Genomic DNA, 15,560 nt, shown 5'->3' on the forward strand with positions numbered 1-15,560 from the left:
TGTGGGCTTGCCCTGGCAGGTGATAAATTTCCTTCCTTGTGGCCACTGTTACTTATCATCTAGTCTCAAGGCCCCAGATCACCCTGCTGCCCCCAGGTCCTTGGTAAGGTTTGGGGGGCTTGTAAATGAGGAAAGAGAAAGCCGGAATCTCAGGAAAGAAAAAGTCCCTACCTGGAACCTGGTAAGCCATAAACAGCTCTTGGTCTTAATAACCGTAGTAAATGCCGTGAAGGTACCTGGGATAATGGAACTTGACACAGGAGAGAAGCCCTTGTTTGTTCCTTCCTGAGAGGAAGAGGCCCAAGGTTTTGTGAAAATTCCTTCTTGTCTTGGGTAGAGCCATCCAGGTCTTTCCCGTTTCCTCTAGCGTTGTAATTCTGTGGGAGACACGGGGCTTTCACAGACCCGGGAAGCTGCTTTTTACATGTATTGACACGTTAGCGTGTAAGAGTTTATGAAGGGTTAGGATTCGGAAATTACATGGGTTTAATGAGGTGACAGCGGCACTGCTGTATTTTTTTGTTTTGTAATTCATTTTTTAAATTGTGAAAAGTCACATAGAATCGAGGCAACTTTCACATTTTATCACAGTAAATCGTTTTTAAAGGCTAGAGTGTAAAAATGGATAGGGTGTCAAATTTTTCCTTCTGAAGGTAGTAGTCGGTGGAAAAATATTAAAATGAAAAACATGGACAGTTTAATAACTCATAAAATGAACATGACTTTATCCCCCTACTTTCTACTTGGACCTTCTTTCCTGTCTCTGGCTTTACCACCCATTTATGCATTCCTAAGTCACGGGTTCACTTGGCCTATTTTGAACATGATCTGTAAGTAACCCTACTGACTATCTTTTTGTATCCCTTGTGCAATAGTATATTTGAGATTCTCCCACATTGCTTTAAGGAAGTTGTATAGATTTCATTGCTCTTGGAGCTATTTTTTTTTGCAATTAAAAGGTATTTTTTTTAGAGCAGTTGTAGGTTTACAGAAAAATCGTGTAGAAAGTAGTTACCGTATACCTCTCCCCCCTCCCCTTTTTCCCTGTTATTAACACTTTGCATTAGCCAATTTATCATTCCTAAGTCACGGGTTCACCTGACCTATTTTGAACATGATCCGTTTGGTAACACTACTGAATATCTTTTTGTATCCCTTGTGCAATTTGAGATTCTCCCACGTTGCTTCAAGGAAGTTGTATAGATTTCATTGTTCTTGGAGCAAATTTTTTTGCAATTAAAAAGTTTTGTTTTTTGTTTTTTTTTAAAGCAGTTATAGGTTTACAGAAAAATCTTGTAGAAAGTATAGTTACCATGTACCTCTCTCTCCTCCCCATTTTCTGTGTTGTTAACATTTTGCATTAGTGTGGTACATTTGTTAAAACTGATGGTCTATTGTCATATTTGTGTTGTTAACTAAAGCCCATTATTTACACTAGGGTTCCCCCTTTGTACAGGTCTGTTTTTTTCCCTTATTTTTATTGTGACATGCAGCATGAAATATCCCATTTTAACCACTTTCAAGTATACAGCTCCGGGGTGGTAATTCCCGTCACAGTGTTGTGCTACCATCCCCGGCACCCATTACCCACACTCTTTCACCACCCCAAACGGTAGCTTTGCTGATTAAGTATTAACTCCCCATTCCCCACCCTACCAGGAACTGATCTTTAATGCCACTTCCAGGTGCCTCCCTTACTCTCCCTATCCCCCTTTGCACCTGCTGGTGGGACCCACACTGCTGACTTGCTGTTAATAGCCCTGAGGGCAGTGTGGGCGAGTCAGACTTTCCTCACTGTAAAAAGTTGCAGATGATAATGACCCAGAGAGTGATTCGGAGGATCACTTGGAGTGATCTGACGGAGCTTCCCTAGACGGTGAAGTAGTCACACAAAGCTGCATGTCAGTAGGAAGTAGCACGGAGGACATAACCTCTGCCAAACCGAGTCTGTGATGGAAGGCTGGTGGAGAAAGCATCGTAGGCATTTGAAGAAAGAATGGGGATTGGTTGGTTGGTTGAAGAGGAGAAAGAAAAACTTGCACACCTTCTTAAGATAAGCGATAAGAAGTCCATGGGAGCCCTAATGCCTTCCCTTTGCACGCTCTCACCAGCCGGGGAAGCAGTGCTCACAGCTGAGCCTGGTGGAAGTGAGGCCAACTGCCTGCTGTGCAGCTCAGAGGGACAAAGGACCGGGGGAGAGGGCCCTGCAGGAAGAAGGGACAAGGGAGAGGCTGTCACTGCCCCTGCCGGGCTGGCTGGTTGCTGCCAGGGACCGAGGCTGGGGGAGACTCATGCAGAGTTCCCACAGCCCCCTGGACGGTGCCCGCTGGCTGGCCCAGGCATGTGTTTTCATCTCTTTTGTTGGTTTCCCCGGCAATGAACTGGAGACTCTGGGGAGGTCCGTGTTTATTCCTGAGCCATTCTTTGCCCGCAGTGACCCCTGAAATCTGTAATTCATTAGGAACCCTCCGGTGCTCTTATACCCTTGGTTTTGGGTGTTTTTGAGCATGTTAATTTCTCTTAGGGCATTTTTGGAGGCATTGGGAGAGCGAATTAAAGAGACTGTCCAACGTCTTGGCACTGAAGAGGTCTGTAAGTGCTGGCTGTTGTTAAACGATTGTTCCAGTACGTGAACAGAAGTGACGCTCAGGAACGCTCCTGCTGAGGGCTGGTAATGATGGGCTTTGTGTGTCATCGGCGAGGACTTGTTACCTGTGCCCGTACATCCTGGGTTTCCATGTACAGCCTTCCTCTCTTCCCTTTCACCGAGGCAAGCCTTGCCACGCAGGGATGCAGGGGGGCGGGAAACGGGGCTTTTTAGAGAACATCTTTGGCAGAATGGGGCCTTCTAGTATAGAGATAGTGGCTGATAGAGCAAGTCAGATGGCCACTGACATAGTGGCCTTTGGAGAGAAAGAGAATAACGTGTCCTTGAGTGCAGCCCAGGTACTGTGGAAATGTGCTGCTATGGGCTAGGTGCTTCTCTCTGAGAAAAAGTCTTGGAGGTAGGTGCTATATTCCTAGTTTATGGATTGGGAACTTACTCGTCTGAGAGGTCACGGGCCTTCCTCAGGTTCACAGGGTCATGTTCACACAGCCAAGTGGGCCCAAGCCCAGGACCTGTGCCCTTTCTGCTCGGCTCAGGCCTCTTGGGACACTTCCGCAGACTGCTTTGGTGTTTGCCTTTTTCTAGCCTGAGGACGGAGGTGTCATCTCACCTGGGTGCTCAGGTGAGCCGAGGCCCAGCTCGGGACCCCTGGGGCGAGGCCAGTTGGCCACTGTCTGCTGACCTGGGTAGCTGTGGGCTTGGCCTTGACATTTCCCAGGAGCGGCCAGTGGCTCGTTCAACAGCCTGTGTTTTTTTTTTTCCCCTCCATCATCAGACAAGGTTCTGAGCTACACAGAAGGACCGCCGGCTCTATGCCTCTTCCCAGATTGGAAAACGCTCTTTTTTTCCTTATTCCTGGAGGTGTGGGGCCACAGGCAGCCGTGGAAGGTGAGGATGCTGCGCTGAAGTGCACAGGATTTGTGGCCGACAGCATCTCCCGGGCCGTGGCACGTGGGTTCTTTGTGCGCTGTCTTCCTGAACTGGTAGACTGGAACTGTGGCCCCGAGCAGCAGGTGGTCTCAGAGTCAGGTGACGCTTGTCCCTCAGAGTCCCCTAAGAAGCTGGTTTACTGTGCCGTGGCAGGCGGCTGTGCCTGGACAGCACCTGCCCCCTGCGGGGCTCCTGTGGAACAGGCTGGTAGAGGGAAGCCATCTTCATGCTTGGGAGAAAGCACAGGGATGGAAATCCCATCGCCTTCGGGGAGGGGTGTGCCAACTGTGGCCCGTGGGCCAAATCCAGCCCGTGGCCATCGGCCAGCCCCTGAAAGTCATTCTGTGGAAAGGATTTTTTTTTTGGCAATGGGCGCCCAAAGAGCAGGTTACAGAAATAACTGCCAAGTGAAGGGATTGACATTCACTGAGCACCCACAGAGCCGGCACTGTGCTGAGAATTGGACAGAAGTCTCTTTGTCAACTTTGCAATGACCACGAGAAGTGGGTGTGCATAGCCCCATTTCATAGCTGGGTAAACTGAGACTCCGAGGTGAAGTAACTTGCTCAAAGTCATGTAATAAGTGGGAAGGCTAGCATTCAACCCCAGGTCTGTCTGAACTAAAGCCTACTCCACCCTTATTTTGCAATCGATATGGAAATCTAAAAGAAAACTGGAAAAACTGTGGGCAGAAGGGTTCTTGTCCCCTGCCACTTTAAAAATGGTTAAAAAAAAAAAAGCCTCTATCTTCATTTCCCCGCTTTGTCTGTGTTTCCCGGGCCCCCATAACTCTCCGTAGCATGGAGAACCACTTGGCCATCGCAAGCATGAGGACGGACGGGGCTCAGAGCTGTTGTCGCAGTGTAGCGTCACCCTGGGAGAAGCGGCAGCTGCGAGGGGTCTGGGCGAGGGGTCCTAGCTTTCCCCACGCACTCCCAGATCCTAGTTCGTGTTTTATCTTGGTGTTCAAGGCCAGCCCAAGAAACAAGCATTTCCTGCCCAAGGGACTGAACGGGATATTCTGCTGCCCATAGTCAAGTGCTGACAACAGTGAATCTGTTCGGCACGTGCTGTGCTTCGTTCCCAGATACAGCTGCCTCCCTCCTTCGTGCCCCCCGCAGACTCCTCCCTGCCTCTCCGTGTCACACCCTGTGCCCACAGGTGCCTCCGTGAGAGCCTGGCCCTACTCTCGGCGTTTTTCTTGTTTCTGTTTTTGTCGTTTTTCTCCTTATTTTTGTCCTTGGGCAAAGGACATGAGCAAGCAGCTTTCTGTTCTTGCAAGTGGAAACTCACCTGTTCCTCTCCCAGCGTCCAGCATTCTCTTTGTGTCGTGCCTCACGCTGGAAGCATTTTGTCATCCCTCTGGGATTTTCCACCCAGTAACCTTCTCTTGGGGTGACCACGTTCTCTCGCCCACTGAGCACAAGGGAGCTGTAGATGCCTCTTGGTTACAAAAACAGCATCCCCTGTCTCCACCCTTTTAGCTTGCCTTTGACCTTATGCGGTTGTACCTGGACGTCCATTGCCAGCTGACTCATTATTTTGCCTAGGGTAGGCCCTCTATTGCCAAGTAAGATAAAATGGTATGGGAATGGTAACAGATTTGGAAAATCACACTGAAAATGAAATTGGATAGTGGGCTTAGAGTGTTCTAAGTTTTGGTTGGTTGGATGGCTTTTAGCAAGTCAACGAGTGAGAAGAATGAGAACTTGTAGTTATTTCTCAGGTTCCCATTTATATGTATAAATTTTTTTTTAATTAAAATCTAGGTTTTCAACTTTTTTAAATTACAGGAGTCATAGGTTTACAGAAAGATTATGCAGAGTATACAGTATTCCCGTGTACCTGTCCCCATTTTTAACCTCTTGCATTAGTGTAGCACCTTTGTTACACTGGAGGAGAGTATTTAACTATAGTCTGTAGTTTACATCAGGGCTCACTGTGTTATACAGTCCTAAGGTTTTTTAAATTAAATTTTGTCTTCAATTCCAAGTTTATGCTGGGGCTTGTGCTTACTAAAAAAACCATTTAATTATAATAGTGATATATACTAATTGCAGAAACTGCAAAATCCCGAAAAGTTTAAAGAAAAAAATAGTCAGATAATCCTTTCACCTAGACACAATTTTTGTTACATTTGGTGTATTTTATTCCATATATTCTTACACTTGTATTTTTTTTTAAACAATTAGGATCGCATTTCCTTCTTTTTTCCTCTTAAAGTTATACCACAAGCTTTAAAACATTTTCCTATGCCAGTAAACCAGTCTTAAAAACATCACATGGATGGGCATACCTTGTTTAACCATTCTCATTTTGGGGATTATATTTGTATTTTTGCACTGATATAAATAGTGTATTCTTATAGTTAAATCTTGCACCTCATCAGTGTTGGTCACATGCCACCAAGAAGGCGGTGGGCTATTTCCTTGGGACAGAATCCTAGAAAAAAGAATTATTAGGCCAAAGGACATTGATATTATTACATTTCTTGTATTCTGACAGCTTGCTTTCTATGAAAACTTGTACTAAACTAGACATTCAACTAGCAGAGAAATAGAGAGTTTGTCTTATATGGATTCTTTAGTGTTTATTGTTTAAAATCTTGGTATCTTAATATAAAATTTTTGAGGTTGAGCATTTTCCCTGTTTTTATGGGCCACTTTTATTCATGCCTTTTGACAGTTATTCTGTGGGACATGACCATTTTTCCTATAGACTTGCAAAAGTTCTTTGTTATGCTAGGGCTGTCATAATTTTAAATATTTTTCCATTCTGGTTATTTGCCTCTTATTTTTGATGCTTCTGTGTGTTTATATGTATATATGTTTCACTATTTTTATGTGGACAGATCTCTTTTTCTGTCTCTTACACTTTTCTGCTTATTGCCGTAGTGCTCAAGGTTTTCTTGTAAATTTGTGTGTGTTGGGGTGGGATATAATTTTTACTTTAACTCTTTAATCTACCTGGAGCTTATTTTAGTGAAAAGTATGAATGATAATCTATATTCTGCTTCCAAAAGGTCACTTTTACCAGCAGTGTTTATTAAAAATTGTTCTTTTATCTCATCATCATCATATATACCTATAAGTATATCAACTTATGTATCCCTATATTTATATTGTCATATATACCTGCATTCCCATGTTTTAGTTTCTTTCTGGGCTCAGCAGTCATTTTCTGTAGTCAGATGCTATTTTGAATAAAGTAGATCTGAGCCCTCCCTGTTCCCTTTTACCAAGATACTTTTCTGTGAGGCTAAAAGTCACTTGATCTACTTTTAAAAAAAATTCCCTCTGGGACTCAGTTGAGCAAAAAGGCACTTGGGCTTCAGTGCAAAAATGTGTAGGAATGCATTTCTGAAAATATGACTTTGTGCAGTTGTGAAAACTCTTTCAGGGCCCCTTGCCAAGAATCTTATGTACCAGCTGAAGAATCCACAGGGCAGTGAGTTTTAATAAAAAGAGCTATTCTTGCCCTCCCAGGCGCCTGCCGTGAGAGAACGTGTACTATTTTCAACTTGGATGCATCCTTCTGGTTTATGGATTCTGCCTCTTCCTGGCTTGGGTGTTTGTTCTTGGGCCACAGCTTCATGTTGCATAAAATCAAGCATGTTTCCATTCCACGTGGCCCATGAGTGCCCATCTGGCCTTTAACAGCTAAATGGATCCACTGGTCCTAAGGTGGGAGACCCGGGTATTTCTCCAACTGTGAAATGACCAGTAATTTTCTTACTCTGTAGTCTCGGGGTTCCATAATGGTTCTCAGGGGCTTTGCAAACTGCCAAGTGTTTTATGCCCAACAGCAAAGATTTTAATCATCTGGAAGAACTCATCATTGCTTATTTCATGTATTCAGTTTCTCTATAAAACTTTGTTTTGTCCACTGTTGATATGTTTAAAAAGTTCTCTCTAGATACTCTCAAGGTGTCTTCTAGTTCTAAAATTATGTAGTTCTCTATCTTATCTCATCAGTGCACCCAGGGATCTTTCCCAAAAGGTCGTCTCCAGGTGTCAAATTCTGTGACCCCATTCAGTCACGAAGGAAATCAGAGCTCACTTGGGCAGCAGCCTCTGACCCATCAATTGAAGACTTAAAGTAGACTAGGGGAGTGTGGCCAGTGTTTTCTCCCAATTGTCTTGTCTCCAGGCTGCCTGATGGCTTTAGGACATACATAACTTTGTGGTTCAAGTGTGAAGTTCCTCGTTCATTCATCTTGATACCTTTAGGAGTACTTTGTGATCTTGAGCTGTATTCTTTGTCTCAGGCAGGGAATGTGGTGACGGGAGAGATGGTAGAAGAGCTTATTCTTTCCGGAGCAGATATCATCAAAGTGGGAGTTGGACCAGGTAAGACCTGTTGGGGACCCAGCAGAGGGTGTGTGGGGAATGGGAGCCTGGAGATGGTGAGAAGGGAGCCTATCCACAACTTTAACGCACATTGCAGAAGAAGCACCTGGCAGGAAACATCAGTGGGCTGCTTTCCCATGCCCCCAGGGAACTTTAAATGAGCTTGGCTGCCTTTAGAATATGAGGTCTTGGTTTCAGATCATTCATGTGCAAGAAAAGGATGCAGATTTCAATAATGGTCCCACATACCTTGAAGAGTATGGCAAAAGGAGGAGAATCTGGGGATAGTTAATGGACATGAGTGACTCCAGTTTATGTGGATGTTTGAGGGACCCTAAACATTGCAAACAGGCTTGGAGTTAGGAGGTCATACTTGAACTTGGCCCATGGACCAGCAGTTATCACATCTGGCTCTTCACATGATAGTCACAGATTTTTCCAAGCTCCTTCCTCTCAGGCACCCATTTACATCTGGAATGGAGCCCTTCTCTCCATATACTGGGTGGTGCAGTTTTCTCTTGGGTTCTGTTGGCTTTACCATATTGAAAGATAAGCTACCATTCTTTCTTCATTGCCATGTTCAAGCTCTTCCTTGCTCATCCAGTATTAACCGAACAATAAAATTGGAATGAAAGAAAGAAGATATCTATTTTCCGTTAGGACTAAGAAACATCAGGGAGTTTTTTTCAATTCTCCCACCAGAAGGACACTTTCTAAAAAAGGAGACCAACCACAAAACCTGTGGATGAGGAGTGTGAGAAAGAGGACTGTGGGAGGCAAAAAGCATAGTTGTGACTTGGTATCATGTATCAGCCTTGAGGGAGTAAGATATATATGAGAAGAGTATGACTGGAGAACAACTGTGGAGGTTCATAACACTACTCAAGGTTGTAAAGGTTGGCCTTCTTATATTACTACTCCCCTAGGCCAATTAATAATACCTGCCAAGCAAGAAGAATGAGAACTCTGTTCTCTCTGAGTGTCTGCTCTTCTTGAAAAGTCAAAGAAAGGATAAGGTCCAGTTCTTTCTTACAAGGAGCTCAGGATTCAGGATAGGCTGTAACAGACGTTCATCTCACCAACATCACTCTCCTTTCTCAATGGCAGGGACATTCACCTGTCCCCTGTTTAATGAGAAATACTGGTTGAGCATCTTCCAGTTACTGTGGTGCTAGGTGGGTGCTACACAGGATGTCAGAGTCTCTATGCAGTCTTCTTGGCACTCAAAGAGCTTTCTAGATTTGACCCTGAGCAGCAGCTGACTTCCCTCTTACACCTGCTGTATGTTTGTTTCTCCAGAAGATTCGTTGTCCTTCCACTCTCCCTGGGCTCCCCTACCCCCCCGGCTGTCTACTTAGATGTGCCTAAAAAGAGTAAAGGAGGGAAGTGGATTTGGCCCAATGGATAAGGCGTCCGCCTACCACATGGGAGGTCCAGGGTTCAAACCCAAGGCCTCCTGACCTGTGTGGGGCTGGCCCATGTGCAGTGCTGATGCGCGCAAGGAGTGCTGTGCCACGCAGGGGTGTCCCCCACATAGGGGAGCCCCACATGCAAGGAGCGGCCCCATAAGGAGAGCTGCCCAGCGTGAAAAAAGTATAGCTGCCCAGGAATGGTGCCACACACACGGAGAGCTGATGCAGTAAGATGATGCAACAAAGAAACGAGATGCAGATTCCGGGTGCCACTGACGAGAATACAAGCAGACACAGAAGAATACACAGCGAATGGACACAGAGCAGACAACTGGGGGAGGGAGAAGGGAACAGAAAAAAAAAGATACATAATTGTTTAAAAATAAAAAGAGTAAGGGGCTTTCTTTGAGCCTGATAGGTTTAAGCCCCTTTTTAAGTTGATTGGAGACAATCTTTAAATTTCACAAATCTCTTCAGAGTGAAAACACTGGGTGGTGTGTATCTTAAGGACAACACTAAAAATTGGTTTGTTAATCAGCTGCTCACAGGAACTGGGGAAAAAGCACTAAAAATAGGCATCCCTGCCCTTCTAACTGGAAGGAAACGTTAACCAATCTCTCCTTTCCACATGACATTAATCCGCACAACTTCCCCTTGACTTACTTGAAACGGCTTCCTTGCCTGTTTCCAAGAAAGGCAACTGACCTGACACGAGTGGGTCCATCACCCTCTGCAGAGCACCATGCTGATGGCAGTTAAGATCCCCTCCTCTCCTGGCAGAGCAGGCCACTTAGCGGGGGGAGAGGGGGGAAAGCCAGCTCAGTACCAGCCGTTATAAACCCCTAATTCTGCCTTCCCGAGCAGTGCAGGGTTGCTGGGCAGCCTTGGTGGGGAGAGAAGCTTGCTTCCTCCAGGAGCGCCAGGGCCACCTGGAAGGATGCTGTGAGGGTGGGCATAGGAAACTGCCAGAACATTCTGCCTTGTGGCTGGATGCAGGAGCGAGGGGTTGCCCCTTGCCCCCTGGTTTCTATGCTGAAGCCAGGCACGGGAAGTGTAGACAGGGTTCTCTCTCTCACCCTGTCCCTCAAGAGCCCTGGGGGACATTTGTGGGGAACTGTGAGGTCACTGCTGCTGGTGAGGAGCTGGACGATTTGGGGTTGCCTCCCCCACAGGTCCGGCATGGGCAGAGAGGAGTTCCCACCCAACCTCTCCACCAGGGTCCCAGGGCACCCCATAGCCTGCATCACAAGTTCGCTGGGAGGCCCGAATGAGTGGGGAAGCGGTGGAGACAGAAGCAGATGACTCACGCCTTCTCCGGTCCATTCATTCTTTCGGTGGCTATTTATAGTGCCCTTATTATAGGTGACTCTCTCCTAAGCAGTGGATGTACAGCAACGAATATTGTGTTCTCTCGTCTCCTGGAGCTTGCCACCCAGCAGAGAAAACAGATCCTAAACACACTTACGTAACTGCTTGAAACCTCGTGGTGAGACCAGTGCTTTCTGCTTCCCGGAGGCGGTGACATTTAAGATGGCACCTGAGAGTTGAGGAAGGGCTGGCCACATGGGGACTTGGTCCTCAGGGCCGTGCTCGAGCAGATGGGGCAGATGTAGGAGATTCCTGCAAAGGCAGGGAGGAGAGAGCAGCTGAAGAGGCCGAGCATTTGAGGGTGGAGGGCAGGGGGGTTCGGTGAAGTGGGATGTGGCCTCTTGCTGGGAGCGGGGAGGGTCTTGAACAGGAGTGTGACAGACATGCCAGGCTCCTCAGGGTGCCTCTGCCTGGCCCTGAGTGGGGGGCGACAGGACGGACGGGGGGGCCCCCAGGACCTACCAGGACGGGGCGTCGAGGCTCCTCAAGGCATGAAGGAGCCTGGGGTTGAGTCTTGAGGTGGAAGCTGGCCGGGAGGGGCTCCGGCAGGGCCTCTGCGCAGGGGACCTGGGTCATCGCGAGGCCATCGTCGCTTAGCGTGAGGGCTGGGGCAGAGCAGCGCCAGCCGCCTTTCCCGCAGGGCTGCCCCTCTGCCGGGCTCATCCCGTTTAATCTTGACCGTGACGTTACGAGGCGAGCGTGTGTGTGTCTCACAGACGAGGAGCCGAGCTCGGGGTTCAGGAACTTGACGGAGGTTGAAAGGAAAGCAGCTCTGGGGGTGCGGGGAGCATCTGAGGAGGTCCCTGAAAATAGAGCGTGGTGGCGCGGCCAAGGGAAGACGAGTGGAACCCCGAGCGCTAGGCCGTTCTGTGGGAGCTGATCACCAGGGGATGGGGACAGCCACGGGGGCAGGCGGTGTCCTGCACATCAGGTGACCGCGACGAGGACCGCGGGACCCGATGTCGTGGGCTGCGATGGCCCCGTAAAGCTGACGGGGCCCCCTCCCCGCTCCCCAAGCACCGGCGAAGGTTCCTCCGGGTGGACCGCCGCGATGGGGTTTGTCAGAGCTTGTGCGTGTCGGTGACGCGTGTCTCCTCCGTGCCAGGTTCCGTGTGCACCACCCGCACCAAGACGGGCGTGGGCTACCCCCAGCTGAGCGCCGTGATCGAGTGCGCCGACTCCGCCCACGGCCTCAAGGGCCACATCATCTCCGTGAGTCTCCGGGTGGGGCAGGGGCGGGCAGCGTGGGGGCCCCTGGCGGCTGCCGTTCCCAGGTCCGGCACCCCGTGGGCTTGGGGGGTGCCGGGCACTGGGGTGGTGGCGGCAGGTGCAGGGTCACAGCCCCTGCACCCCCCCCCGTGCTCTGTGCGGCGGAGCGGGGGCACCAACCAGTAACAAGGCAGGAGGTGGACAGGGAGGTCGGGGGAAGCTTGAGGAAAGGACGTGGGCAGCACTGGCCAGATTTGGGGGTTCCGGAAAGCCTTCTTGGTAGAGGTGAGAGACGCCTGATTGGCAGGTGACTGGGAAGAGAAAAGCACTGGGAAGCAAGAATCTCAAGACCTGAGAGCCAGTGTGGCTGGAGGGGGTGAGCTGGGAAGGGGCACAGGGGTCCATGGGGCTTGAAAGCCACATTGAGGGTTGGGACTTTTTTTTTTTTTTTAAATATATATTTTTAATTCTTTTAAAGATACTTAGATTATGTAAATGTTACAAAAAACATATAGGGATTCCCATATGCCCTGCTTCCCGTGCCTCCTACATTTCCCCACAAAAACAACATCCTTTGTTAGTGTGGTTCATTCATTGCAATTGACAAATGCGTTGATCCCAAGAGCCCTGGCGCGCTCTCGAGGTCCAAGCAGGACAGTGGCAAGCGGATTCGTCTTCGGGAAGATCACAGAGGCTGCCTTGTGGCACCGTTAAGGCAAGCTAGGAAGAAGGGAGCGTGGTGTATGTGCGTCAGTGATCCAGGCGGGTGACACCGGAGCCCTTGGCCCTGTGGTGGCCGTGGGGCTTGAGAGGCATCCCCAGAGCTGAGGACGTTCAGGAGGCGAATTAACCTGGCCTGGCCTTCGAGGAGGGGCTGGCTGGGGAGGGAGGGGGGCAGCCTCGGTGCTGCTGCCCACCCTGCCCATTTACCCAGCAAAGTAACAGCAGAAATAAAAGGGGTCTTAGGGAGATGGTGTGGAGTTGAGTCTGGAGGTTCTATTGGTCAGGGTTCTCTAGGGAAACAATCAACGAGGGATATCTGTCAATAGTAAGAGATTTATCAGAGTCTCTCACGCAGCCATGGGGATGCACAAATCCAGATTCTGCAGGCAGGCTGCAACCAGGGGCTCCGATGGAAGTCCAGTGAAGGTTCTTGATGAGTTCTGGGAGACGTTGGCTGTCTACAGACATGCTGGAAAATTCTCTCTCAATGCTGGAATCACTTCCCCTTTTAAGGCATTCAGCTGATTGGGTTAAGCATCACTCATTGCTGATAGCAATCTCCCTGATTGATGTAATTATAACCAGCTACCTATGATTCACCACTGCAGTAAAGTCAACGGTGACTGAAGTCCATAAAAGCCCTTGTATTACAGTTAGCCCAGTGCTTGCTTGACCAAACAACTGGGCACAATTACCTGACTGAGTTGACCCAAAAACCTAACCATCACGGAGGTGCCCGAGGGGGCGTTTAAGAGGAGATGCACTGGGCTTGCGGGCTCGTGGGTTGGAGACCTGGGAGTCGTGGCCCCTCGACCATCGGAGGGGCCTTGGCGTGGGTGGGCGGCTGGGGGAGACTGAGGCTGAGAAGAAAAGTCCCCCTAGGATGGGCCCTAGAGGACATGTGGAGCCCACGGAAGGCTTGGGAGGGTCCAGGACCGCAGCAGTCAGGGAAGGAGGCTTTGGGCGGGGGAGTGGGCCGCAGTGTCAGGTGCTGCTGGGAGGTCACTCCAGTGGGAGCAGTTTCAGCAGAATGTGGGGCCGGAAGTTGGATTTTGGTGGGTTGGGAAATGAATGGAAGGGAGGCAAGGAGAGAAAGGGCAGTGTTGTGAGACTTCTCGAAGCTCCTAGAAGAACGGTGCTGGAGCCTCTAAGACTTTATTAAAGATTGAATGAATGCCACGCTAGAATGTGTCGCCAACTTACCCATCCTTTTAATCCAACTTCATCTGCCTGACAACCATTCAGGCAGGTGAGAAGGTCTTGTGACTCTAGTGTTTTCTTCTCGGGACACATATGCCCATATCCTCCTTACCCTCATGCCTTCCAGAAGAGATGCTTAGAACAGGTCAGAACATGCCAGATACAATCTAATGGACTGTTCTACTTAGCTGGATGTTATATTTATATACATACAGATTCTGAAGTGGTGGCATATTTTTAGTGGTCCTTTAGCAATGTTGGTTCATCCCAAACTTATTATATTAAACCTCTGTACCTTTTCACTTGTGCAGTGGTGAAGCCACACTCCCGCATTAAATAATTGATAGTTGACTTTTTTTTTTTTTTAAACCCAGGAAATTACATCTATGCTTGTGGAATGATATCTTGTTGATTTCATCTCCACATTTCAGCCTGTTGAGGTTTGATTTTTGGACATGCTTTTAGGAAATAAGTACAGCAATAGTCATGTCAAAATATTTATAAAGTGCTCTGAAAATGATTTAAAAATCCCTACCTCCACCGTATCTCATTCGTGCCTTACCACAGCATTTGGGTTCTGAAGCCCTTACTTCACGTCACATGAATCCAGGTCCGTGACTCCCTGTCCAGACCCTTTTCCTGACCTACCATTCCATTTATGTCATAGGTCCTTTAAATTCCTCATCCATGGTTTTCATCTACCCATCTGTTCATTCAGCGAGTATTTATGTATTTACTGAGCAGCTACTAGGTGCTAGAAGCTGGAATAACTGATCAGAGATTTATTGGCTGATGTTAGAGTTCTAAGGCCCTCCCCTTCATAGAATACCCCCTCCTTTATTTATTTTTTTAGCTTTTGCCCCAGTGAACAAATTAACACCCATTTATCGAGCAACTAGCAATGGAAAAGACCATGTCCTGGGCTGACCTAGAACCATCAATCCCTGTTTGGTCAGTGGTGTTCTTGACCTCACTGAAGGCATCAGCCACTACCGTTCTCCAATATGCTTAGTCCACTGCTTCTCAGATGCTGCCTGTGGCCTCGTCTCGGGCTGGCTGCATGAGAATCACCAGGGAAACTTTTAAAAATAGATTCCTGGACCCCATCCTAGTGAATCACAATCTCAGAGGTTGGCCCCAAGGAGCACCAATTATGAAATTCATCATACATCTCCATTACCTCATAGTGCTTACCGTTAAGAAAAATATCTAATTCGTTGGTCTTCATTTAGATCCTGTATCAGGTATTTTACTCAACCACCATTTCCAAAGTGGAGGTCCAAATCATAGTTTCGCCATGAATTTATTCTGAGATCCTAGACTTAGGGCTTTCCATGAATTTCAGATGGTCTTAATTAGAAGAGCCATTTGGCCACAGGCAGGTGGGGAGGTCCTGCTTGCATCACAGGTGACTCTGTGATCGGCAATGAACTTGGGAGCTCTTGACATGACCCGGCCACATGCAGGTAAAATGTGGTCCCCCCAGAGCATCACCCGAGATTTTGTCGGAAAGGCGAATCCTCCAGAACTTCCGGTTCGGCAGTGTGCCCTCCAGGTAAATCGAAAGCGCTCTCCAGTTTGAGAACCACCAACTTTTAGAGGCTTGGCCTACGAGGCCTTCTCCCACCTGATAGGGCCCCTGGAGAGAAGTCTGAATTTGTCCGTCAGGGACACTGACCTTCAGGCTTGGGACACTGGAGCTCTAGGAAGGTAGCCCTTCTCATCCTACCTGTGTGCTCTGCGGCTTTTGTTTTTCACCCA

General features: G+C 48.3%; 1 protein-coding gene across 4 annotated transcripts in view; it reads left to right on the plus strand.

Annotated features, from left to right (window-relative positions):
- The window catches only part of GMPR (guanosine monophosphate reductase), a 66,756-nt gene that overhangs the window by 13,553 nt on the left and 37,643 nt on the right, over positions 1 to 15,560 (plus strand). For all 4 annotated transcript variants that reach the window (XM_004483446.4, XM_023586071.3, XM_071210985.1 and 1 more), the window contains exons 5-6: positions 7,806 to 7,887; positions 11,773 to 11,879. In XM_004483446.4, coding sequence (XP_004483503.2) covers positions 7,806 to 7,887; positions 11,773 to 11,879 — 189 coding nt within the window. The remainder of the gene's footprint in view (positions 1 to 7,805; positions 7,888 to 11,772; positions 11,880 to 15,560) is intronic.

Source organism: Dasypus novemcinctus, chromosome 22, assembly GCF_030445035.2.
Source record: "Dasypus novemcinctus isolate mDasNov1 chromosome 22, mDasNov1.1.hap2, whole genome shotgun sequence".
NCBI classification, from domain to species: domain Eukaryota; kingdom Metazoa; phylum Chordata; class Mammalia; order Cingulata; family Dasypodidae; genus Dasypus; species Dasypus novemcinctus.